We start from the raw sequence: 27,172 nt of genomic DNA, 5'->3' as shown, positions 1-27,172 counted from the left end.
GATTGAAGTCTCAAATCTATATCCTATTAATACATTGGATTCGGATCGAAATCCAATTAAAGTATAGGTGTAAAACCAAGAAGAAGAAGAACAAAGATAAATAAGAAACAAAAGACTCAAGGTCAAAATGTAAAAACTCAAGGTCAAATTGGAACTGAAAGCCAAAATGTGAAAACTCAGGGTCAAATTTTGAAAACTCTAGGAAGTAGTTTTCAGTTTTTCATTTTAAGTTTTCAATGTTACCAAACAAAATTTCAGTTTTTGGAAAAGTGAAAACAAAAATTGAAAGCTGAAAACAAAATGGTTATCAAACGCTATTGTATATTAGATTGTTGCGATGTAGCATAGCAGTAGTAATGTGCACTAGTAAATAAGTCTTTTATTTCTCAAAGAAAAGTACACTTGATTAACGCACAAAGCGATCTACAACACTAGAGAAAAATTCGAAATATGCATATCGCCATGACCTACTCAAAGCTAAAGGGCCACAAACTCCCCAAAACCCTACAATGAAACCAAGAGACACTGAAATTTGAAGCCATGGAATTCCATTCCCAGAGTCATGTGCATCTTCCCGGTCCTTAGTCGTATCACTATCACCTGGACTCTTCTTCGGGCACTTATTTGGAAGTGGGGAACCGCAAAGTCCAGGGTTACCCTCAAAGGCAGTAGCATTGAAGCCTTGGAGCTGAGTGCCTAATGGTATTTGGCCTTGGAGGTTATTGTAGGCAACACTAAATGAAGACAAGAAACTAAGACTTGATAGTGATGCTGGGATTTCACCAGAAAGATGGTTTCTTGAGAGGTCCAATATCTCCAACTTTCGGAGGTTCGAGATTTGGTGTGGAATGTTGCCAGAGAATTTGTTAAAACCAATATTCAGTTCTTGGAGAAGTTGCAATTGCCCAATATCGCGGGGTATATTGCCACTTAGACTGTTGTTCCTGAGGGCGATTAGTATCGGCATGTTGGACAAATAGTTGACCTGTAACCTAGTTAGAGACCCATTAACGCTTTGGTAGTAGACGGGCAACTCTATAACGCCGTGACGTGTTTGAGTTGCAGCCTTTTCCGATCTGAGCGCTTGTAGTCTGCAAAGCTCCTTTGGAAATTCACCTGAAATGAAGTTACTTTGCAAGTTTATAAAGGAAAGACTTGGAAGAGTCCCCAACCAACCAGGTATTGGTCCCGTGAGTCTGTTAAAAGACATAATCAACCGTTTCATTTTCTTGAGCTTCGACAGCCATACAGGTACTTTTCCTGTCAACTGGCACCCTGACAAACTGATAATGCGGAGATTTTGGAACCCTGATGAATCAACCATGAGATCACCATCTGGCATTTCTTCACCTTGAAAATTATTTGCCAAAAGGAGTGCCCTTAAACTTTTGGAATCCTTCAATATCTTCATTGCCCCTGTGACATTGGTCAATCTGTTAGAAGAAAGGGAAAGGAATGCCAAGGATTTTAAAGAAAGAACTTCATGCTGTAATTGTCCCTCCAGATAATTGACGCCCAGTCGGAGTGCAATCAAGGACTTGCATGAGTAAACACTTATTGGCAAGGGACCGGTGAAGTGATTATTCTTAAGGTCAAGTTTAATAAGTTGAGTAAGCTTGGAGAAATTAAGCACGGAGAGATCTCCTTCCAATTGGTTGTATCCTAGATTCAGTTCTGTAAGGCTTGAGCAATTCATCAAAGACGGAGGCAGCAAACTCTCTAGATTGTTGAAATGGAGGATTATGAGCTTCAATCTGGAGAGCTTCCCAATATGAAGAGGAAGTGCGCCGCTCAGCCCATTAAAGTTGAGATCCAGGATTCTGAGGTTGGTAAGATTGACAATATTCTCATCAATGGTCCCAGAAAGCTTATTGGAGGGCAACGAAACTTCTTCTAGTGCTCGAGCCTTGTGAATATCACTTGGAAGTGTCCCCGAAAGGTTATTGAAGCCTGCACGAAAGAGCTCCAATTTTGAACAGTTACCAAGTCCAAGGGGAATTATGCCACTGAAATCATTGTGGGAGAAATCCAAGCTTCTAACGAAAGGAGAATAAGAACATTTGAAAGATGGTATTTGGCCCTTAAGGAGATTGTTGCTGACATTTAAGTTGCTCAAATTCCATGCACGCTGGAGGAACGATGATGGAGTTTTTCCGTTGAATTGATTGCTGGACAAATCCACTACTCGGATACAACTTGGCGGTGGAGATAGCGGTAGTTCTCCAGAGAGAAGGTTGTAGCTCAAATCAAGGATCTGAAGACGACCCAAGGACAGAAAGAATCCAGCTTCCAGGTGACCAGAAAGTATATTATGGGAGAGATTGAGGTGGGTGAGATGCGTGAGATTTCCAAGAGATGGAGAAATGACTCCTTTGAGGCGTTTGGAGGGCAACAATAGATGGGTGACTCTACCAGCCATATCACAAGTGATGCCCTCCCATCGACAACAGTCGTTGGAAGACCAGTTTAAACTAGAAGAAGCGATATCAAATGAAGAAAAAAGAGATTGTTGGTCCATTTTGCTGCAAGCAGCATGGGTTGTAGAAATACCGCTTGTGATAAACAAGATGAAGAGTGGGAGGAAATATGATTTAGTTAGATGACTAGGCTGCACCGCCATGGTTCTTGTTGAAAGTGGCATACAAGTATATTAGATTGCTCAAAGGTGTATACTGCTTTTATAGACAAAATGATGTGGAAACAGCATCGGAACACAGAATTATGCGTTAAACAGACGCCATTGAACGAGATATTTTTCAATGTCACAAGTACACTGAGTGGTATATCACGTGTTGCTATATAAACAGTGAAACATATGTATTAAAAAGTTAATAACTTAAAATATAAAATTTCTCACCACTTACATAAAAATACGTAGTATACCACATATGTTTCCGTTACAATAAAAAGTTTCTTCCATTGAACAGAACTCTAAGTAGGGCCCTGGAAGACCCGTAGATCTAAAAATTCCATGATTTTAGTCTTGGTCTATGCTAACGTTTTTTCAAGCTTTAATTATGAAGTGTTGATTTTATGTTTCAACTATGTGCATATTTCACAATAAGATCAGTACAAAGACGTGTAAGAGAATGGGATTGACAGGGTGGGCATAAATTGCCGGACAACACAAACAACACGCCTCACTTTCTCGTCAAGTCAAAGATAAGGAACACCAAATACAAGGCACAATCAGCTGCCATAAATCAACGGGAAAAGGTGGTAATCACAACTCATCAGAAGATTAGGGATGGGGAATAGGGATTTGGATTCTCGGATCCATTTTATTCGTTCATCGTACAACATGCGATCAGAAATCATTATGATTTTTTTTTAAATTAAATACAAAAAGTACTTAACAAACAATAACCGCACGATATACAATGAATGGTGTAATTGTAGATACACACACACTTGAATATTCAACAGCTAGTTAGATCATTGTATGCAATAGTAAATGATGAAAAGAAATGACGACTTGATAGCGAAACTGGGTTTCTGCATGACCGAGAGATTTCTGCGCAAAGAGGTCCAATCTCTCCAATCTTGCGAGGTTTGATATTTGGAGTAGAATTTTCTTCTTTCTTTTTTTTCTTCCCCTTCCATACCCTCCCATTTGAATGGTCACAATTAAGCCACATCAACATTTTATATTAATTTTTCACTAGAAAGAGAAAAATAAAAGAGCTCCAATTTTGAACAGTTACCAAGTTCAAGGGGAATTATGCTACTGAAATCATTGTGGGAGAAATCCAAGCTTCTAACTAAAAGAGAATAAGAACAGTTGAAAGATGGTATTTGGCCCTTGAGGAGATTGTTGCTGACATTTAAATTGCTCAAATTCCAGGCACGCTGGAGGAACGAAGGTGGAATTGTTCCGTTGAATTGATTGTTGGACAAATCCACTATTCGGATATAAATTGGTGGTGGAGATAGCGGTAGTTCTCCAGAGAGAAGGTTGTAGCTCAAATCAAGGATCTGAAGGCGACTCAAGGACAAAAAGAATCCAGCTTCCAGGTGGCCATAAAGTATATTATGGGAAAGATTGAGGTGGGAGAGATGCTTGAGATTTCCAAGAAATGGAGAAATGACTCCTTTGAGGCGTTTGGAGGGCAACAACAGACGGTTGACCCTACCAGCCGGATCACAAGTGATGCCCTCCCATCGACAACAATCTTGGGAAGTCCAGTTTAAACTAGAAGAAGCGATGTCAAACGAAGAAAAAAGAGTGTTGGTCCATTTTGCTGCATGCAGCATGGGTTGTAGAAATAAAGCTTGTGATAAACAAGATGAAAAGGAGGAGGACATATGATCTAGTTAGATGCTTAGGCTGCAGTGCCATGGTTCTTGTTGAAAGTGGCATACAAGTATATTAGATCGCTCAAAGGTCTATACTGCTTTTTATGGGCAAAATGATGTAGAAACAGCAGCGGAACACAGAATTAGCGTGCTGGAAGGTGCCTTTGTAGAATGCAACCAAATCATATTATTATATACGCACGGCCGTTTCTTTTGACTATATTGCACTTGCAACAATGTAGTGATTACTATTGCTAATCTAGAGCCAAGAAGACTGCAGGTGAAAAATGATTTTAGTCTTGGTCTGTGGTAGCGGTATTTCAAGCTTTCGGAACTTCAATTTCAAAAGAATACATGACGGGATGATTAAGTAGCATTTTAATATTCAACAGCTGGCCAGATTATTGTATGCAACAGTAAATGATGACAAGAAATGACGACTTGATAGCGAAACTAGGATGCTGCACGACTGATAGATTTCTGGAGAGAGGTCCAATGTCCCCAATCTTGCGAGGTTTGATATTTTAGTCTGGAATGTTAGAAGTTGTTGACACTAGGATCCAACTCTTAAAAAAGTTTCGGTTGGCCAATCTCAGTAGTTACATATATTGCTGTTCAGACTGTTGAGTCGGAGTTAAATTTCTTGTGGCATGCTGGATAGAAACTTGTACTGTAAAGCAGCTAGATTGTTTGTGGAATGTTTGAGTTGCAGCCTTTTGCGATACCAGCCCTCGTTGTCTGCAAAGCTAAATTTGGAAGTTCACCTGAAACTTAGTTATTACCGAAAGCTTGTAACGAAAAGACGGAGGTTTGGAAACCCCAAATCAATCATGCCATCTCAGTTGAGACCAAAACAGTCATTACACGTTGCAGCCTTGCTCGGACTTTGTGCTACAAGCAGAAAAATGGAACCGGATTCCCTCCGGACCCAAATAAATTGAGCATAAGGATCAAATGATCTATACCGTTGAAATTTGATTCAACGACTATAATTATTATAACTTTTAGAGGGAACCCATGTTTGTAGTCATTGGATTAAATTTTAACGATTCAGATCCTTTGCTTAGGGGACTCAGTTTGTTTGGGTTTGGAGGGGATCGGTTCCCAAAAGAATAAAAGGTATAGTTGAGACCAAGGTGAGTATGCCATTGTTGGACAAACAAAATGATGGAATGAGAGCTAGCTAGCTGCTATAGATTATCATTGCATGAAGATACAGTTAAATGGTAATTAGCGTAGTCCCTTAGGATTCATTATTTCTTTAAGTTCACTTAAGCATGCCCCTTCTTTCCGAACGGTCTAATTTTAAGCCTCTATCTATAGATCATTCTTGCATTAAAACCAATTCAATCCCAAATCACTTAATCATTTTATTATTTAATTAGTAATATATCCCGAACCCTAAACCCTAACAACTACTCCTATTTTTTTTTTAATAGAAACACACTTAAAAAGTCAAATTCAAGAGAAATCTCACTCAACTAGCTCCAACTAATTATTAATTTATTAGGGTGTGATGAAATTCTTTTTGTGACATTCCTTTGTGAAAAGAGGATTGTTTCCGGAGAAAAAATCCATAATACTTTTGGGCGGATGTTTTAGTTTAGGGTGATGCTATCTTTACACTTGTTTTTTATTTTTTACGCATTTCTTGTTTATTTATGTACTTTAATCTTCTTCAATTCATTAATTTGAAGGTTAAAAAGTAAAAAAAGTATGTGAGATGAAAAAATGATGTGTGAATAAAAGCATTCTTAATTCAATGTTTATAATTATATTTTGGTGGACAACTAAAAAAAGAATTGTATTTTATTGATGGGTAGTTGGATTTAAGGGAAAATGATTATGAGGATCCCATGATTGTGGCTATTCATCGTACATCATACGATCATAAATTATTTGAAATTTAAAATTTAAAATTAAATATAAATAATACTTAACAAAAATTAATCACATAATATACGATGAATGATCACGATTATGAAATCTCTCAAAAAAAAAAGATCTGGCCAGGATCTTTTTCCAGATTTAAGGACTCGGAATGTCTGTTCACTTTGCTTTTGAGTTTTGACCAGATGGTTTGACACTTTCACTTCCTGCCGGGAGGTTGGGGGCATAACTTTTTTTTTTTCCTTTTCAAAAGTTTAATTAGTTTAATACCCATAAAATGGTTATTGTCATTGTCCCGTCGTGGCCGTCGCCGTCATCGTCTTCAGGTGCTGCATATTTTTCATTTTATATGTGACTATATCTTGTCGGTTGCTCTGTTGGCTCTGTCTCTCCATATTGACTAGAATTCTACACAAGATTGTACATATTGCAATCTTGTTACAATCTTGTATTATACTGTTCAAATTGAGGAGGAGTTCCTCTTTAATTCATTTAGTGACTGATTTATAAAATTTTGTGTTCAAAATCGTTCATATTATGAATTTCCATGTAATGATCATCTATATAAAAATCAATTAAAACTAAAATGTACAGATGTCGTCGTTGTAAATATGTATAAACAAAGTCATCGTCAATGAGTTCAAACAAGCTTATTAAACCGCATGCTACATGTATTTCCTATGCAATCACATTGTATTGTGATCACTTTCTGCTAAAATATTTAATTTTGTTCTATTATTTGTATTAAATGTCACTTGCTTTGATGTGATGTTGTTCTCCAAATAAAATAAAAATAAAATTAAAAAAGAAAAAATTACCACTCTTCTTTAAGATATGATTTGAATCGCTAAGACAATTTTTTTAGCCCACCGCAACGCGCAGGCATCAATTCTTCTAGTGATTTCTATTACATGATGTTATTTATACATCTTTGTTATGCTTCTTCTTAGTTTTGCTTTTAGAGGATGCTTTCCTACAATGCTTTTGGGAATGAGAATGAGGGGGATATAAATGGGGAGACTGATGCGTATTGTTCACGTATCGGATAAAGGTTCTCTCATTGGTAATGATACTTGTTGAGACGTACATAATTTACTGCATAGGACCGACTTATTTTGTTCATTTTTTTGTGTGTTAGTAAATAAAAGATTTGTCGAGAATAAACATTATGGCATACCGATTTACTGACTACTGTTGCTAACATAGTACCAGGTGAAAAACGGATTTTGGTCTTGGCCGGTGGTGGAGATAAGAAATGAAACAACTTGGTGGAATAAATGAGATTCCGCCTGATTTCTTGGGAGGTCTAATTTTTCCAAGCTTGTGAGTTCCGATTCTGTTCTGAGAAAGTGAGCGGAAGGACAGAGATTTCAGTCGAAGAAACCGAGGTTTGAAAGACTAGCAAGAAGTGTCTACTCGACTGATGTTTTAAATCATAAAGAAGGAAAGTTAATTAATTGTATCCAACTATTTTTCGATTAGCTCAGCTCTCTAAAAGTCCTGTTTGTTTTAATAAGAGATAGTTATATCCATTAACATCTTGAGGAGTCACATGCCACTTACGCATGTATGTTGATTTTCTGCAGATTGGTTTCATTCAGATGAGTAGAGTAGGCAGGTAACGAAATAATTCAACAATGTTTTTTATTAAACGATATTGGACGATGGGGATTGAACAAGGGACCTCGAGTGCAAGAATAAACACTCTTAACTACTTGAACTACATACCCTTTGTGAAACAAGACTTTTGTTTATTAATTTACCTTTTTTCTTTATACAAGCGATATTGCCGAAGGGAGGATTCTAAGAATCGAAAAAACAGAGGTATTTGAACATGGGATCTCGATTGCATGAATATATATATATGGTTATCGTCCATTTGAGCTGCCCCTTGCAATTGAAAAAGAAACTAAAAGCACAAAAATAGAGTCTCAAACAAGGAAAACCGAAACCAAGCGCAGTAATCAATTGAAGTGGATAACTTAGTTATTGGGATGCTGAAGCAAGAGGAGGTTTTGCCAAAAACAGAACCGAGTCTGTCACTGTCGAAAATTGAATGACATAACTAGCAAGTTTCTTGTTTGGTTAACAAAGTCTCTAATGGAAAGCACTCTGTTTCTCATACAATAAGGTTTAGCAAGACATACTGTCAACAACTCCATCTGCTCAAAGAAATATGTAGATAAGGGGATAATTGTTGGGCATGTTTTTAAGACAACTCCTAAGAATTGTTGGGCATGTCAGAGACTCCAAAAATGAAATCCATCATCTCTTCCAGATATATATTAAGATCTTGGATTTTGGGTCAATCAAAACTTACAACAATTAGGAGTAGTCCTGTCAAAGAACAAGCACGAGAGGCAAGTATCATGGACGGACCGGCGATCAGTAGAACCAATGAAGCAGTGGCCGGTCGAGTCTTGCTGCCAAGACCTATTCTTTTTTAATTTCAAGGTGGCAGTTGTCTCAACACTTACACCAACACACATTTGATACTCCAAATACAACATAACTAGGCTTAATTTACAGCCGAATTTACCCACATAGCAGAGTTATAGCCACTGAAGTGGCCTGTTATCAGCAAAGCAAAGCATAAGTCTAATGACGGTAAATGAATATTACATTTCATATCACACCAACAATAGGAAATGAAATTTAACAAGCTGAGCAATTTGCCTCATATCAGAAATTAGGATGGGGTGCGTAGGAGTTCAAGGGCTTCACCAGCTCTCATTTTTGTGGATAGTCTGAGCTTTCTATAATCTTCATAAGTAAAAGGGACATAGAGTCGAGGGTGCTCTGAATCCACAAATGCTGGAAGAGCTTCAACTGCTTCTTCCTTGGGTCCCAAGAGAAATGTAGCGATCGAAACTCGAGTAGTTGCCTCCCTGCATTGTACTCTATGCTTCACATTGCACAACCTCCCATTGCTCCATGCCTTGATATGAAAATATCAACAAGAAGATTAGATTGCCTTATTATAGTGCAAATTAGCGAAAAATTAACAAGACAATCTTTTTATGCATATATATATATATACCTGAGCAACATCCCCAAAATTGATAAGGAGAGTGCCTGGGCAAGGATCAATTGCTACAAAAGCACCAGACTTGTCCATCACTTCTAGACCACCAACGTTTTCATCGTCTTGAAGAATGGTTAGAAATCCTGAATCTGTGTGTAGTTGTACACCAGAAGAGCCCACTGATTCAGGGGTGTAGTTGTACTTGTTTATCCTAAACTGGCAGGGCCAGCCCTTGTGAAAATCACTATCAACCAGTCCATAACTCTCTGCCAACTTGCGCCCTATATCCACACACTGCTCATACACTGCTTGAGCATACTTCTCCATCACCTCTCTGCTCATTCAATAAGAAAACCAACTTCAAGACTCTCATCAATAATGTAGCCGGCTATGAAAAGACCACGTATATGTATGTGTACATATATGTTATTTATTACAAAACAAGTTAAAGAGATGCAATCAATCGATAATGTGTCGATGTCATTGGTGTCAACATATTACCAATGCCCGTCCATTCTTTAAAAGAATAATGGACGTCATACACCCAAATAGGCTACAGCAGATTGCTTCCCATCCGCACCAAAGTTTGAATTCTCATTCCATAGTTTAAATCAAATTAATTAGAATATTGCTCAAACCAAAAAATTAATAGACGTCCAACACATAAAATGATTATATATAACACTATAGACGAATGTAGAATATTGAAGTTGCAACTTGCAACTTCCTTTTTCTGTTGAACAAATTATCATCCACTAAACTTTGCGAAGACATGGTGCCACTAGACCAAATAATCTCGACGATTGTAACATTGTAACTTGATTTGGGCAGCAAGTATGTAATCAAACAATTTAATAATGAGAACCAAGGTATAGAAAGTGCGATGAAAGAAAAGAGGTGTGCGGAAATTATTTTCCTAAGCAAAAGAGAGCCAAAAAGCTAACCTCTGGTGGGAAGAAGCATCCAACTGAGAGCAAAAGCTATGCACAGCCTGAGATGAGCCCAAGTCATAAAGACCCAGAGCCTCATAGAGAGGGTTGGCTTTGCTGGGTGCCACGTAGCCACTGCCAGCAATGACATCTTTGTTCTGCATCTTCATCTCCATGGGCAGGTCAAGCAAACATCTGACCACAGCCTTCATCTCTGCCATCAGACTCAGCGGGATCTTATGGTTGACAAGTCTGAAGCAACCCCATGTCTCAGACGCTTCCCTCAGTTTCTTGTACGCTTGTGCATCTGGAAACTGGTTCAGATCAATGAGTGGGACGGTCGTACAGCCCTCACCATCTCCCATTTCTGATTTCTTGGGTTTGTTCTGTTTCTTCCTGGATCTCTACGCTTTTTCCACTTTTTCTTCTGGAAATGGATTTCACCGTTCTCTGGGATCCCTTGAATTATTCACTTGGAATTAAGGATTAGAATAATTAATGGGCCGGCAACCCGATTTCGAACTCTTACGAATATATTTTTTTGGCAATCGACTCTGTTCGCGTGTATCGACGTGAATCGTTTGACATATAAAGAGTTTAATAAATAAAATTAATGAAAATAGCTTGAAAATTTTTAAGTTTTAATGATAAGAATAAAATAATGGGTAAAATGAATAGTATCAAGATTGACTTTTTAGCGTAAAAATATGATTTTTCGTTAAAATAAACGATACCGTTGACTTTTCGTTAAAACTTCTTTTAAAGTAAACTGTCATCTCATACATACAATATTAAAAAGAAAAATTAAGGAGACGGCAAAGAAGAAGACTTAAAATTAACGCCACCCATTACACATGTGAGGTTTCACTTTATAGAACTTTTTTTTTTCAATATTTTTATAACACAGTTGATACATTAAATGTCAAAATATAAATAATTAATACCGAAAAATCTCTCTGACTTCCTGCTAACAAGTGGAGGACAGAAAAACAAAAATTAAATAGTTTTGTGTAATGCATGCGAGTGCTTTTATCATTTTTGTCTCTTTTCGGACATTCCACCGATTCCAACATTTCCCTGTCACCTAGGGGACAATTACTTGATTGTTTTATCTTTTATGTTTTGTTGGGGGCTCCATCTCTATACGTATTGTACAGTTACTCTAGGTACATAAATTCATGTGTACTTTGAAAAAGATCATCCAATTCTACTAGTTAACCAATTGCAATGTAATGATTCGTACATTTGTATTTTCAAAAGAAAAATACAAGGATAAAGGATTCGAGGAAACAATAACGGCTTCCTTTTTATTGAATCATTAAAAGGATTCGTTACCATAAATTGTCATCAACGCAATGCACCAAATTCTATACGTATTGTACAGTTACTGTAGTATAATGCTTATGTCTGCAAGCAATGTAGCATAATGTTGAGGCAGTGAGGTGTCCACTATATTATAAAAGCCTTATTTTAAACACGGAATGAGTACAGACATTTTGCTACACTAATACCAGTACTTATCTGTTAACTGCAAGATAAGTCATAAGCTTCAAGTCAGCTCTTTCTCCTTGTTGGCTTCTTGTGCTTCAAACTTTTTGTATACGAAAAGTTTAGCAACAAATACGTAAACGCACAAATTCAAAGTGCCCAAAGCTGCAATTACCCAATAAAAGGAATCGAGGTGGGCACGATTGATATTGTTACCAAGCCATTTTTCACCATGCATTGAGCTAATTTCTTGCACCACAGATATTATAGCATTGCTCAAGAAGTTTCCAACACCTATTGCACTGAGGTATGCTGCTGCTCCCATGCTTCTCATTTCCTCCGGCATTTGATCGTAGAAGAATTCTTGGAGTCCAACGAATGTAAATACATCAGACAAACCACATATCATGTACTGTGGAATTAACCACCACACTCTCATTGGCACTATTGTTTTCGGGTTGTCCAAGAGGTTTTGGTCTCTTGCAATGCGAATCCTTTTGGCTTCTACCAAAGCTGACACAACCATAGTGAATATGGATACAAATAGGCCAATGCCGATTCTTCGTAGGGTGGTGATGCCGGAGGAGTGTCCCGTGATTTTACGGGCTGCAGGGACAAAAACACGATCATAGATTGGAACGACAACTATAATCGTAAGGCCAATGAAGACTTGAAGTGATGCTTGGGGAAGCTTAAAGTTCGAACCAATTGAGCGGACCATTGTGCTTCCTTGCTTCGTGAAGAAGGTTACACTAAAAGATTGGACTACAGCAAACATTAAGCAACATAACCATATGGGAATGAGGCGTAGGACGAGCTTTACTTGTTCGACTTGATTTTGTGAGCACAATCTCCAAGGATTTCTGGTCATGCTTGATGCATCAAGTTGGTCAATGATCATTGCCTTGTCCAAGCATCTACATTTTTCAGCTCGTAAGACAAACCATAGACTTAACCAAAAAAAAAAGAAAATTAAGACAAAAAAATCAGGATTGAACTTCCAGGAGAAAAGGGTTAGCAATACAAAGAACTTTTAGCGGTTAGAGATAGACCATTTGAGTTTGATTTTAATAAAGTATTTTTAATAGTGCGAGTTTAATAGATTAGAGAGCCATATAATTTTGAAGGATTCAAACTCAAAAGACTCACCATTATTTGACTTAAATTATAGGCTTACTGTGTGAGTTTTATTTCCAAACTCGAAAATTTCGGCCACTGTAAAAGGCCTAACGCAAATCATGTTGATCATACATGCCTTAGTGCTAGAACCAATACAAATTTAAATATTGTATAAAGTAGGGATAAGGTGTCATGTGGTAGACATAAAGTTCCATATTGATTTATATATAATTTATAAATGTAACTATTTGAATCACAAGAGATGTCATCAGAGTGAAATTTTGTGTTTATAAAATTGCACCTAATTAAAAATAAGATAAGGCTTATCAACGTGGTGGCCTGTGATCATACCTGTATTGACTGGTATGTGCTAAAGTCCTCCTAGTATCATGCTGACTCTCGTCATCTTTGTACACACCAAAACCAGTCATGAGTGTTCCATCCACGCACCGCTTCCTCGCTGCCGCCACTAGCACCTGAACCACCTTGGTGAAGGGGCTGCCTAAGGGTCCCTGCTTTCTGTATCTCTTGTAACCCAACAGAAACAGAACCAATGCCACCACCATTGCCCCTGTCAATATTCCAAACCCCGCCGCCCACCCAACATTATCCTGCACCAAAGCATAGTCACTAATTTTGGGATTCAGCATTTCAATAACCATTCACCACTTTCTCTTTCTAAAATCACAAAGTTGCGTCCTCGGTTCTTACTGGTTGTTAGTCGGTTTATTACTGGTTGTAAGTAAATAAGGTTTAGAGTCGACTCATGCTAGAAAACAAAAGACTGTTAATGCTAAAACAACATTTGAGTTTAAGTGGCTAAAATTTCAGAAAACCCCTATCTGTGCTTGCAAATATGATCTATGTTGACCTGCACATATATGACTGCCAAAGTAGCAGTGGAGGCACCAACAACGATCCCCATGTACCACCAGTTGAAGAATGAGCTCTTCGCCTTCTTCTCCTCCGGCGAGTCTTCATCAAACTGGTCGGCCGCAAAGGTTTGTACACATGGTTTGTGGCCACCTTGCCCAATTGCCAAAAGGTAAAGTGATACAAAGAACATTGCTTTCCGATAATGCCGAGGCATTATTGAAACCGTTAAGGTTAACATTATCAGTGCCTGAAATTAATATGAAACTTAGCAATCATGGTCTGAAATTAAAAGAGTAGTAAAATAAATGAAAGTTCTGGATTTAATTGTGGTGTCACATTTTCAGAGTTGATCAATAAGTGTGGGGGTTTCTATACAAAATGCATCGACACAATTAGTAGCAGAACCATTCAATATTATAAGTTTTCATGCTGCAACAGACGTACAAAGCAATAAATGATTGATGAGCCGAGAATGGTGTTGAATCGACCGAGAAAGGCATCGGCGACGAAGGCCCCGATTATTGGGAGGAGAGATGAAACTCCAACCCAAGTGTTGACATTCTTTGCAGCCATGGGGATGGGCTCATGGAGTTCATTTGTGAGGTATGTGATGAGGTTTCCAGCCGTGCCATAGTAAGCAAATCTCTCTGCCATCTCAACAACTACAACAACAAAATAAATTACCAAAAAGACAAAAAAAGTAGTCTGAATTGAATAGTTGTAAGAAGATGAAAAGGTTGGCTTACAGATGATGAAAATTGCAGCACTCCAGCCACCTCTTGAACTGGAAGGTTGTTCTTGTCTGATGAGATTCTTCTCTGTGTCTTCACGGCCACAGTGAATACTTAGGTGAGATGGAGATTCAGAGTTCGCCATAGAATATTTGTGTCTTTTTATCAAACATGGATCAAACAACTATTTTCTAAGTGAGGTCACCATTTTGCTTGGCAAATATACTTAGCAAACACTCACATATATACAGGATCTGTTTACCGTCAGATTCACTGTATTTTTCCAACCTTAAATTTTCAGGCATATTTATAGTTCATGTTATGCATTCCAAAAAATTTATTGTGCATCCAAACATTGTATATTAAAAATAAAAAAAATACTAATGAACAGTGCACAATTACAATATATTTTTGACTTACTTTTAGTTATGATACTTGCACTCTTCACAAAATCTTACTTTATTCTCTACACTTTATGTTGTCGCATTTTAACTCTTGTGCTCTCCTTTTGTGTTCCATTTTACCAGTCTGTCAATTGGGTTGAAGAAAACGTTAGTTTCGTTGACATGACAGTTACTCTTTGGTCTTTTCACATTTGAGACATTTGAAAAAACCTAAAAAATCAACTTGGCATGAAAAAGCATTGTTCCAAAAATCCTTGCATAGCGCTGCTTAGGCGCTAGGCGGTTGGGCACCGTCCCAATTAATGCCTAAGTGTTTGAAAATTAATTGAAAGGGTGCCTAGACCTGCTAAGGCGTCCGCCTAGGTCGTGACTCACTTAAATAAAAAATAAATAACTTTCATTTTGCATTTTATTTTTTTCAATAAATTATAAGAGACTTGTTGCATATTTAAATGAACACACTTTATATCCTTGCTCCCCATGTTTTCATTATATTCCAATATTTCATAATATATATGTCATTATATTTTGTAGTTTATGATGAAATTATATATATTTACAGTATATGCATACTGTCACATCCCAGCCTGGGTTGGATCACTTCTCGGGCCCGCGCCACCACCGTAGCACAATATTGTCCGCTTTGGGCTTACCATTCCCTCACGGTTTTGTTTTTGGGAATTCACGAGCAACTTCCCAGTGGGTCACCCATCATGGGATTGCTCTAACCCCCTTCTCGCTTAACTTCGGAGTTCCTACGGAACCCGAAGCCAGTGAGCTCCCAAAAAGCCTCGTGCTAGGTAAGGATGGGAATATACATTTAAGGATCACTCTCCTGGGCGTTGTAGGATGTTACACAGACACTTATTTACATGAAATATAATAGATTTACTTAAATACGCCTAGTCCGTCTAGGCGCCCGCCTAACCACCTAGACACTAGACTCCAACCCGCCGTCCGACTAACATCTAACGTCTTTTAGAACCTTGCAAAAAAGAACTCAAAACTCTCCATCCAAATTCCCTCTTGGCAACCTTAAATGTTATATTTCACAAGATTTTCATTCACCACTAGAAAGGCCAAGACCCCGTGTCTCATTAGTAATGCAAACGTTTTTATCAACAAAGTTGACGATTTAAGATAAAATGAGATATGTAATAAGAGTATAAGAAGTAAAGTCAAATAAAATAAAGTATAGAGGTAAAGTGAGCTTTTTGTGAATAGTACAAGTGTCATAACTAAAATATAGACAACATATATTTTTGAATATTTCAGGAAAAATAAAAATTTAGAAGTGTGAATAATACCACCTAATTATAACATGTCAATTGTCAATGTCATTTTATATAGACACTAGTGCGCACAGAGGAGACGTGAAAGTTTGGGGTTTTGCTGCCAGTGGAGGGGTTGCTTTTCTTAATCAGCAGTGGATTAAAAAATTATTAGTGTGCTTTTATGCTTTTATTTACAAAGTTGTTTGTTTATTCTCAACAATTTTTCCTACCGCAATCAAGTGTTGGTTTGGCCCACCAAATTCCGGGAAGATACTTTAACCCGGTCAAAATACATTCAAATCACAAATTATTTAAATATGGAATGTCCAGAACATGTAGTTTTGAGAAAGGAAACAATTAACATAATATATCAATTATTATTCTCCATTTTACAAACCATATATTTTTTATAGGAAAGAAACAAGAATCCAGTTAAGAAATGCACATAGTGGAACACCTGCAGCGTCTGCCATCTGTTGCATATGATACCTGATCCCAAGCATAGCATCTCTTGCTCCTAATAATGCTTTAACAATGATTTCTTGGCTTGGTTTAGAGACTTGTTGTGTCCACTGTACAATTTTGTAAAATTGTAACAAACATCAATGTTGGGCAATACAAGCAGCAGGAAGTTATAGGGTAGGGAAAGTATTAACAGCAACAATTTGAAGAAGCCAAATACACAAACTTCACGACACGGTACAACATGACATGTCCAACAAATCCAAAATGGGACACTTGTCTCAATTTTGATTTTATCATATTAAAATTCGTTTCTCAGAGAGGACGAGTAAAATGCCTTCTCTGATTTGAGGATGCTGCAGCTGTTTTTCAAGCTTTTATATTCTTCCCAGTGTTTTTCTGGTCTCTCAACTTATCAAAACGTGTATGGTCTATTTCGTCAACTTCGTTAGAAGTTTGTCAAAATGAGTTATGTTGGAAGGACCATTACTACAATTGGGTTAAAGGTAAATGACCATTGCTCCAATTGGATTAAAGTTGAGGGACCAATGGTAATAGATTTTTAGTTGAGAGACCATAACTGCACATTTTGATGAGTTAAGAGACCAATGGTAATAGAGTTTGTCAAATCCCGGCCCGAGCCCCCACCACATCACGGGCTTGACTCCACTATAGCACGATATTGTCCGCTTTGGGCCTCGACCACCGCCTCACGGTTTTGTTTCTGGGAACTCACGAGCAACTTCCCAGTGGGTCCCCCATCCTAGGGTTGCTCCAGCTCAAACTCGCTTAACTTCGGAGTTCCGATGGAATCCGAAACCAGTGAGCTTCCAAAAGGCCTCGTGCTAGATCAAGATGGGAATATACATATAAGGCTTAGAGGATCCACTCTCCTGAACGATGTGGGATGTTACAGATTTTTAGTTGAGAAATCATTGGTCCAATTGAGTTAAAGTTAAAGTACAATAGCTACAATTTACTCAAAAAAGAAAGACCCATAACAGTTATGTCACATGCCTTGAGAAAATTGGTTCTACTTGAGAATTGAAATTTAATTTCCAACTATTATTCTGCCTTAAAACAAACATTCTTCTTATTAACTACAAAAGTTTACAATACAATTTCTCAACCGATGAACGCAATCTAATTAAACCATATCGGGCGCGTAACAGAGCGTATGTGATTCCGTAAACCAACTCTATGAATCCATGACCAAGAAGTTCGGCTGACCATACTCAAACACCCTGTGATTGATTCTTACACACTTTCATATCCATAGGAAGAGCAGTCTCTTTGTCTCTCTTCATCATCTATCATACAAGCTAACTTTGGCATCTTCAAACATTCCTCATTGCTTGCCCTACAAACAAAGTTAATGGCGAAATCGTCAGCCAAATCGAGCCATAACTACATCGAAAGTTCCAACCTTCAAAAGGGTAGTCAAGCAACTCTTTGGAGATGGCCATTTTAATAGGCCGTGATTTAAATGGCATATCAAATGAAAATGTCTTTGCTCACTTGTATGTATGTGTAACCTGGAGTGTATACACTTATGTGCCATCTCTCTCTCTTAAATGTCATGTAAGGAGAGAGAGACACAGAAAGGAGTATACAATCAACTGCGAGTTTCTCTCAGATGACTAAATTTTCTCCTTGCAGACCGTCTCTAACTTAACCACTCAACGCATGTGCTTGAGGACTTTTGAGTCCAAATCTCTCAGCGGAATGTATGAAACTGCGACTCTTAATATTTCATCAGATTGAACCATTTGTAAATTTGTAATCCAATGTGAAACAAATTACTCTACCTAAAATCTCCTAACAAACTTTCTCATACAAGGAGTGGGGGGGCTTACTTGTGAGTAGAGGAAGGTTCCAAGGATTGCAATGGCTGCTCCGAGTGCGTTGACGGGTTGGATAGGTGTGTGGAAGATGATGATGGACGCGACTATGACGGATATCCGCTTCATTGTGTTCCCAACGCTGAATGTTAAGGGAGATATCTGATCTAGTGACATGTATGAAACCTGATTATACAAGTGATAGAAGACACTCTGTGCCACCACCCACCTGTTAACATATAGATGTACGTATTAAATAAGTAAAACAATTAAGGTGAAAGGTAATTAACGGTTTAATCAAGCAAAATCTCAGTTACTTAATCTCTTCAAAACTTTTATGATCCACATTAGCAGATAACTAAAACTAATGCAATTCAGAAAACAAATTGTGCAGGAGTCAACAACTAAAATCACCATCTAGATTAAATATTAGATTAGCAAATGATTCAATGCGGAGCTGAATTTAGTCAAGTTCGTTAGAATTGTTTAAAAAAAACACAAATGATTCAAGGACTCCTCTATGTCCATCACCAAAGACAACAATTTTACAGACAGTTAGAAGTCATTGTATATTTACCATACGAAGTTGGGACCGATCTGCGCAAGAGCTGTGTTCCATCCAGCAGCCCACATCTTGGGTCCCTCCACGGCGATGGCAAATGGAATCAGGATCAGTAGAGACAACATAGACAGACAAGCATAGTAGTTCATCCCACTAACAGACTTGCCCTTCATCCCTTTCTTCGAAAATATATTCCTGAACACGAATGCCAGGTTCGATATCATAGCCCCCATGAACCCTGATGCAAATATCAGCATACTTTCAGTCCTCATAACAATTTAACACACCAAAAGCACTAAAACCCCAATTTATCAAATCCCTTCAAGATTTTTCGTTGTAATATCAAAATGCGGCGAATGTTGAACAAGTTTTCTCACCAATCATGTTGAAATTGAGCTCGGTAACAGCAGCGAGCGCGCATCCTCCAATGATCGGAAAGAGCGAGAGGTAAACTGGGAGAGGAAACGTTTCACCTAACAAGAACCTCGAAACCAATACACTGAATGCAGGCTCACTGCTCTTGATGATGTGAGTGAACGAAACCGCCACCTTCGCCATGCTCACAGTCGCCGCAACATGCCCAATTGTATGTGCCACCGCAACCTGCACACATAACCAAAACAAAAACAAGACAAATTAAGAAAACAGAGCAGCATAATTAGACTTGGGAAAATAATTTATGCACACCTATGCACATTACGGCTTATTTCTGTCCCTTATTCTCCGCTAATTTATTCAATCCAAAGACCAATAAAAGAACAAACACAATATGCATGGGAGAAAATAGGTGTGCGGACATCATTGCACTTTTACTTACCGGAAGCAGAGTCTTCCAAAAATCTAGATCAGTTTTCGGGGCCTCGGCTATCCTGGTGGCCCATGAAACGAGCATCATGAGCGATCCGGTTGCGAGGGAGAGCGTGGAGGTGAGCCATGGATATGGAAACACATTCAAAACCTTCTTGTTGTAGATATTGAACACAACATTAAGTGCCCACCAGGTAGCAAAATATAAACCAATTTTCAGCCTCTGGGCCGCCTCCTGCTGGTCCGGCAACTCAATGTTGATTTCCAGAGGCCGTGACTGGTCCGCCTCGTAGGCCTTGCAGACGGCGGTTCCCTTCTCGGCTTTGCCCGCCAATGCGAAACAGTCCCCGGAAGATATGTGAAGGGGTTTGAGGGAAGAGGAAGAGGAAGAAGAAGCGGTTTTTTGGGCATTGTGGAAATTGGGTAGTGATAAAGAGTGAGACTTTATGAGGCACCTCCGGCTCAAGAACTCCGGCGACGCGAAAGCCGGAGTTCTGAGCTTCACTGAAGAGATCTGCATGGTGGGGTTTGGGGTCTAGATTCAATAAAAAAAGTTTCTTGGGATTGATTTGTAATAAGTTGGTGATTACTGAAAGGAAAGCTTTTGAAACGGTCTTTCTTGGGATGCATGTGAGAGGCAGGGCAGGAGGGTTTATATACGAGTTGAAGGAGGGAGGGAGGGAGGGAGGGAGTTGAGTGGAAATTTTGACCTAGTATTTGTTGTTGACAAACCACTACAAGAAAAAATTTTATTTTTGTTTTTGAAATAGGAGAGGGTAAAAGAGTGATATAGAATGTGGGAGTGGGAATATTTTTTTATTTTATTTATTTTTATTTTAATTAGAGATATATTAGGATTACATGTAAGTGAGGCATTGAAAAAAAAAATAACGAAATTTGGTTGTATGAAATTACATTTATGCCCCATATTTCTTATTCATGTTATGTTTTAATTAGAGAGTTAAATTGGTAATTTCATAGGATTTTGGTTGACAATGAGTGTTTTATTAATTAGTAGAGATATTAGAAAGATTTTTAGCCTTCTTTTTCTAAGAATTAGAGGCTCACTTGAGCAGTTGTTGAGCCCTAAGATTAGATATTTTTTAGTGTGCTAGGCTCGGTACATCAAATATAATAAGATAATTAGTTAGAAATTTAGAAGAAAAAATAGTTTCTAACCAAGTGTACTATGACACTTAGTGTATCAAACCGGAATTTTGACATGCTAAATATTTTTCTGTAACGTTTTGGTGATGTCTCATCATCATTTTAAGGATGGCCACCACATAATTGCTCCTAGTTTGATGGCTATCGGGATTTGGATGTGTCATTTTCAATGATATCATAAAGTTTCTTCTAAATTTTCTGTAAATACTAGTTGAATAAAAAAAATTTCCGGTATTTGAAACAGAAAATTTCCTGTAAAGTCTGAGCCTCTAACTAAATTATAACTTATTGACCAAAAGAATAAGCTTAGCAACAACTTGCTTCATTGATTCAGGGTTGTCGCCTAAGGAAACATACTTCCACTTCCATCTTTCCCTTCCTTCTTCTCAGAGTCCGTTAAAAAATCTCACCCATCTTTATTTGGAAATACCGACATCATAACAAACGATATTATATTTTAATTTAATTTAAATTGCCAGAAGAAAATTTTGAATCTAAATTTATAACATAAGCACTTCTACTTTGATTAATGTGGCCAGAGGCGTACAAGGTGGTCAGATGACTCCCAAGCCCAGCAATCTTTCACGGAAGAGCTGTAGGTGCAGTCTTTTAAAAATATGAGATGTTCTTGAAAGTTGCCCTCTAATTGCTCAACGAATTTACTTTGATGGGCACTCGGCAAGGTAACTGCTAGCCTCATGCCTTTGTATGCGTTGTCATGGGTATCTGTTGATAGGCTCACTCGTCATATATTGACATTTGTCACTATGCTCACTCAAATGCTATTAACACCAGTCGGCCTGCTCGCTCGAAAGTTATTAGCATCTTTCGACATGTGCAATATAACTTGAAAAATAACCTCAAAACCAACAAAGACTTGATGAAATGTCAATTGGGGTGGCCAACCCCCCAAAAAATTTCCACCTACTTCTACAACTTGGCCCATTTTTTTCATTCACCTACTTATCAAGCTACCCAAGATTGATTTAACCAAACACAGTACTCCAGCTGCTGCTGCAAATTCTGGACCGCAAACTCAAGCCACGTTCCAAAGTCTACATGTAAACGACAACACTTTGAGCAGAATGATTGAGAAGAAGCACAAAATATCTGATACCTGGGGCCTCTCGCTGTAAGGCACTTTGTCCATGCGTTGCAATTTGCATTTGCATTTGCATCCCATGTTGTTCTTAAAATACACAACATGATGCTGATTTCCCAATGTTCCTTTCAATATTGCGTATTAATATATTGAACGATCCAAAAAAAATCCAATGAAAAATGTATTTAATTGACTCTACAACAATGGTTTGGTTTGATTTGATTTCAATTATGATTTTAATTAAAATCAAACCAATTTGTTACAGAGTAATTGGTTTGTCGTTATCTAAATGTAAAACCAACAAAAACCCGGCCCATGCCTAACGCTAATTTACATCTCATCATTTTGCTTTAGTAATACATGGTTTTAGTATCGAATGATCAAAATTTTTTAATTATGTGTTGAAATCTTTTAACTAAATCCATTACGTAATAATTGGTTTGCCGCAATTTGTATATCAAACCAATACAAACTGAACCGTGCTTGCTCCTAATCTATTCCGACATCGTTCTTTTCAGTACAATACGATTTCTAATGTTTCTTAAAACAATACATCATATTTTAATTTTGAACGATGGAAAAAAATTGGACTAAAATGTTAATATTGACGGCTAATGTAAAAGATTGTACTAATTAGTTGGCCTAGTTGGAGGTTTGGCTGGCTGCTAACGACAGTGGTTTTGTTTGCATTAAGGCTGTATTATTTGACCGGAATTGTATTTGCGCAGGCACGAGTTGTTTGGCCGTGGCTGAAAGAAGTGGTAGGGGACCTTTCTTTGGTCTGAGCCTCCGGTGTCGTTTTTAGGTTTGGTGGGATGGGATGGGTACACATGCACGTGACTTTAAGGCAGGTGCGTTCGCAAGCTCACGTGAACAAAGTCAATGGTATCTAACATTCACATCATTGTATAATGTTACAGATTTTTTTTTTTTTTTTTTTTTAAATGTAGAAAAATTTGTTGATAGTTTTGTCATGATAGTCTATTTTTTCCGTGAACTACCGAGAGTTGAGAAGACTTAAAAAGACATTTCAACCCTTTTCTGACCACCATCCATCGTGTGTTTCACCCAGAACGGATCTATTAAGGGACCGAGGTGATCCCGACTCCGAGACCACCTGAAAGCTCGAATGAGCGGCTATGGGGACTATCAGGTCTGGGTTGCGGCGGAGGAGCAGCCATGGCTGCAGATTAAGTTGTAGGTTCTGCTATTGCAAACGGAAAGAGGAAGAACAATTTTTTTTTTCTTAAATGACTTGGCCAAAACGACGTCATTTTGAGCCAAGTCATTTAAAGCTAAAGGTTAATCCTAGTTTACCATCCAAAAATTTTTTGGTTTTCAACATTTGATACATGAAATTTTTTTTCGTTCTAGTCTGGTACCTAAAGTCATAATTCTAAAATACTTTCATATATCTTTTAATTTTCCGTCAGAACCTCCGTTAACTGATGACGTGGCATCCACATGAACAATGATTGAGCGCTACGTGTCAATATGAGCCCATGTAGATATTAAAATATAAAAATAAAATAATAAAATAATATAAAAAAAATTAAAATCTGGAACATCAAATGTAAAAAGTAGAGTTTCACCAACTAAAGCAGATAAAATATCCATTGGTAATATTTTTACCCTGCTAAATAACAGCTTAAGCCAGTAATCCCTGCTAAATTACACAAAAGATTATAGCAAGTCAACAGGTTCAAAAGGAAGGCATGTCAAAGCACGAAGCTTAAGTCGAAAACATATATTAAAAACTCAACGAAGCACAACTTCACAGCTTCCTGATGCTCTCGGAAAATCAAATACCTGTTTGGTGATCTCCGCTTTCTACTCTGCCCCCGCTGTAAAATACTTGGGCCAAGATATATCCAGCTTCTTCAAGACCTTTGCATTCTTCAGCAAAATCCTTACTGCGTTAAGCTGGTTATACTGATCTCCATTAAATTCACCGACTTCAATCCTCTTAAGATGTGACAAGAAACACGGAGGCAGTGGCTCCAACACCCCCTCATCTTCTACCCATTCCGGGGACATGCCAATCCACTGTTATCATCAAACTACAGTCGTTATACCAACATTACATGCAGACACGATACAGGAGAAAAAAAATTAGTGTACGTGAAGTTACCTCAGCAAATATCAGCGTTTCAAGATGAGGAAAGTACTGAAGCATCGTCAATAGTGCTTCGTCATCAATAAATGCTGCGTCTTCCAATACAAAAGTTGTCAGATTATTGAACAAGGGCATCCTGGAAAGAAGTTCTGGTGCATTGTCTACAACAACCTATCAACAGGACTTAGGGATTTTAGACAAGCGACTTGTACCACAAAATGCTAATGCAACAGCAGCAATTTGTAAACACGTATTAATGCATCAAATTAACAGGTGTGATCAATAAAACATGAAGAAACCATACCCGAAAGGCATTATATGAGGAGAAAGTTAGCCTCTCCATGCTGGTGAGCCCTCTAAGGAGCTTACACAACCGGTAACCAGCATGTCTCAGGTTCTTATTAGAATCATAAGAAAGATGGATCTCAGCTTTTTTTTATGAGGAGGAATCATAAAAGCAATACTCATTTTGGAGCTCACCCCTGTAACAAGAGCTTTGGAGACTAACTTCATATATCATAAACTGACAACCATCTGAACCTTCAGGAAGTATCATATCGCTTTCATTTATAAACAATGTCAAAAGCTTGGGGGAACAAATACTCACAAACTTGTTATTCAACCAAATGCAATTCTCTAGATATAATTCCTCAAGGACCGGACAACCAGAAAACAGACGCTGCGCTGAGTCATCAGAAAACACCACAGGACCTAAGAGAAAAGTTCTTTAGGCTTGAAAAACAAACGGTAGAAGGAACCTTGATCGGGAAAGGAATATCTAAGTCACAAACCGTCAGTGTTCTATTAGTAAACAATGAATGAGGTAATGAAAATTGTCCCTGTAGGCTATGGAGATAGATATAAAGTTCCTGAACATTGCGCCTTAATGTGGCAGAAATCCATGCCTTAACACGACATGCATCACCTAGCACCGGAAAAGTAAGTTTGAACACTTTTATAGTCAGCAGGGCCGCAAAGAAGAAGCGCTCTTTCCACAATATTCCACAGGGTAGATCTTGGAGTAGACGGCTGAGGACGAAATCCAAGATTAGGAATTGAAGTCCATAAGTATTCCCATCTTTTCGACAATATGCTTGTTCTGATTGCATCGTTTCAAGTAGGGAGATAATTGCTAGAAGAATCTCACCAGGCAAATTGAATAATTCCTTTCTCCTTCCTTCCATCTCTTCTCCACCATCCAGCTTCTGCCTTTTTGGGCTTAGTATTACAGAACTTGTCTCCATAGTTCAGATAGTTTCCTTACTATACCAAACAAACTCTCGAGGTAAGAAATCACTTGAAAACTTGTTTAGGAAATGATAGAAACCTTATAATTAACGGCAAGTGCAAACATTCAGCTAAAAAAAGTGAATTGCAGCAAAAGGACCTATATATATTCGGAATTTTATTATGCTTTAAAAGTGATTTACAGAAAATACAGCCATTGAAAACTTATTACTCAAAACAGAAAGATTAACTACAGCAATATAACTCCAAGAAATACAAGAACCAAACAGAAAGATTAACTACAGCAATATAACTCCAAGAAACACAAGAACCATATCAAAATTGTTCATATATCGATGGCAAGAACATAATCGCTTACACTGACTATTAGCATTTCGCAGTGATCACACAAATAGCAAATACAAAAGTTTCAAGTTTTTCTAGCCCAGATATAATCAAATTAAAGAAAAGGCCATTACTATGAAATGTAACACGCATCACATGAGAGTGAAAGCAAACATTCTACAAATTTCCAAACATGACTCGATTGATCCTTCGCTCGGATAAATACACAAATAAAACCCGATTTATATTTCCATTTCAACCGGCTTTTGATGCAGAACAAGCGAACCTACATCGAAAAACCAATTCCAGAAACCCTCAAAATACTCGCACACAAACAAAAATGTACAAACTTTCTTCAACAGCGAAGAAAAATTGGCAAAAACAGAAAATCCCAAGACATTATTTTGGAACGAAGGCTGCTCAAAAATAAGTAGGAACTTCCGCTTAAAATTTTTAGTGTTTTAATCACAGAACTTTGTGCTTGTGATTAGAACCATTTATACTATAAATCACAATGTAAAGATCATATCTGCAAAAAAATAAATTAAAACTAAGATTGATTAGTCAACCTATTGTAATATATAGATGTGTAATGCTTTTACCAATACCGTTCATTTGTTTTTAAACAGTTTGATAACTAAACGACTTTAGTTTTAATTGGTGATTTATAATATGAACGATTCTGATTATAAAACACAAAGTTCTATAAATTGATAACAAATCATTTTGAAAATTTTTTAGTACGAGTCTCTACCCATTTTTCAGTAGCTAATATTGTTCTTTTGGAATAAGAAAGCGAGCAACATTCATCAGCAGAAATCAGAAATGCATGAATGGTAAGGAAGAAGGAAACTGACCTAGAAAACGCTGTCGCACAACTCTTCGTCTTCCTCGTCTCCTCGTCTCCTCGTCGCTTGGTCTGCTTAAGGGTTTGCAGTTCTCAGTCCCCCATCCAAAGTTTCCCTCTTTTTTGTGTGAGAATTCTGTTTTTGGAGGGTACTTATAAACCTAGAAAACGACATGTCGGTGTACTCGATCAACCAAGGCCAAACTGTGATTTTGTTCCTTTTTTCGGACAAAGTTTCACTTTGGTCCATCTGGTTTCAAATTCAATTGTTGCGTTTTTTAAATTATGGGGTTTAATGTTCTACACTAACGAGACGCTTGTTACTTTAGCAGTTAATAATTACTTTTAATTTTCACTATCGTGACGATATCCCAGATCAATCAAACGTTGCTATGTACGTAACTTAAAAAATAATTTGAACCAGGATGCCAGGAGTAGAGCAAATAACACGGAAGATATCATTGCAAGTGGGCAGATTCAAAAGGAAGCAACCAAATAACAAGGTACATCACTGCAAGTTAGTAGGTTCAAAAGGAAGCCAATCTCAATTTCGCTGCTTTCTGGTCCTCTGGGAAGATCAGTTAACTGTTTGGTGATCTCCGTCTTCTTTTCTGGTCCCCCTTCGAGGTTCGTGGAGCAAACGAGATCCACCTTCTCCAAGACC

General features: G+C 37.8%; 4 protein-coding genes and 1 pseudogene across 4 annotated transcripts; all 5 read right to left on the bottom strand.

Annotated features, from left to right (window-relative positions):
• Positions 1-359: 359 nt before the first annotated feature.
• On the bottom strand, positions 360-2,685 carry LOC103948289 (receptor-like protein 3). Its single transcript, XM_018647701.2, has one exon. It carries the CDS (start codon positions 2,639-2,641, stop codon positions 407-409), a length of 2,235 nt encoding a protein of 744 aa, XP_018503217.2. The 5' UTR covers positions 2,642-2,685; the 3' UTR covers positions 360-406.
• A 6,003-nt stretch (positions 2,686-8,688) lies between these two features.
• On the bottom strand, positions 8,689-10,694 carry LOC103948148 (2-oxoglutarate-dependent dioxygenase DAO). Its single transcript, XM_009359146.3, has 3 exons — positions 10,156-10,694; positions 9,227-9,545; positions 8,689-9,124 (listed from the first exon to the last, which is right to left on the bottom strand). Exons 1-3 carry the CDS (start codon positions 10,503-10,505, stop codon positions 8,876-8,878), a joined length of 918 nt encoding a protein of 305 aa, XP_009357421.1. The 5' UTR covers positions 10,506-10,694; the 3' UTR covers positions 8,689-8,875.
• An 865-nt stretch (positions 10,695-11,559) lies between these two features.
• LOC103948147 (protein NRT1/ PTR FAMILY 5.4) lies at positions 11,560-14,653 on the bottom strand. The gene is made up of 5 exons (XM_009359145.3): positions 14,370-14,653; positions 14,068-14,285; positions 13,619-13,870; positions 13,099-13,358; positions 11,560-12,545 (listed from the first exon to the last, which is right to left on the bottom strand). Exons 1-5 carry the CDS (start codon positions 14,497-14,499, stop codon positions 11,690-11,692), a joined length of 1,716 nt encoding a protein of 571 aa, XP_009357420.1. The 5' UTR covers positions 14,500-14,653; the 3' UTR covers positions 11,560-11,689.
• Positions 14,654-17,512: 2,859 nt separating this feature from the next.
• LOC103948146 (glucose-6-phosphate/phosphate translocator 2, chloroplastic) lies at positions 17,513-20,312 on the bottom strand. Its single transcript, XM_009359144.3, has 5 exons — positions 19,715-20,312; positions 19,275-19,500; positions 18,913-19,135; positions 18,351-18,564; positions 17,513-17,854 (listed from the first exon to the last, which is right to left on the bottom strand). Exons 1-5 carry the CDS (start codon positions 20,222-20,224, stop codon positions 17,843-17,845), a joined length of 1,185 nt encoding a protein of 394 aa, XP_009357419.1. The 5' UTR covers positions 20,225-20,312; the 3' UTR covers positions 17,513-17,842.
• A 2,404-nt stretch (positions 20,313-22,716) lies between these two features.
• LOC103933022 lies at positions 22,717-26,133 on the bottom strand (annotated as a pseudogene).
• Between the last annotated feature and the right edge of the window lie 1,039 nt (positions 26,134-27,172).

Source organism: the organism of the source record quoted next, unplaced genomic scaffold (genome assembly GCF_019419815.1).
Source record: "Pyrus x bretschneideri cultivar Hongxiangsu unplaced genomic scaffold, Pyrus_bretschneideri_v1 Contig33, whole genome shotgun sequence".
NCBI lineage: Eukaryota > Viridiplantae > Streptophyta > Magnoliopsida > Rosales > Rosaceae > Pyrus > Pyrus x bretschneideri.
The sequence above is the reverse complement of the archived record's forward strand: the minus strand, read 5'-3'. Positions and strand labels throughout refer to the sequence as shown.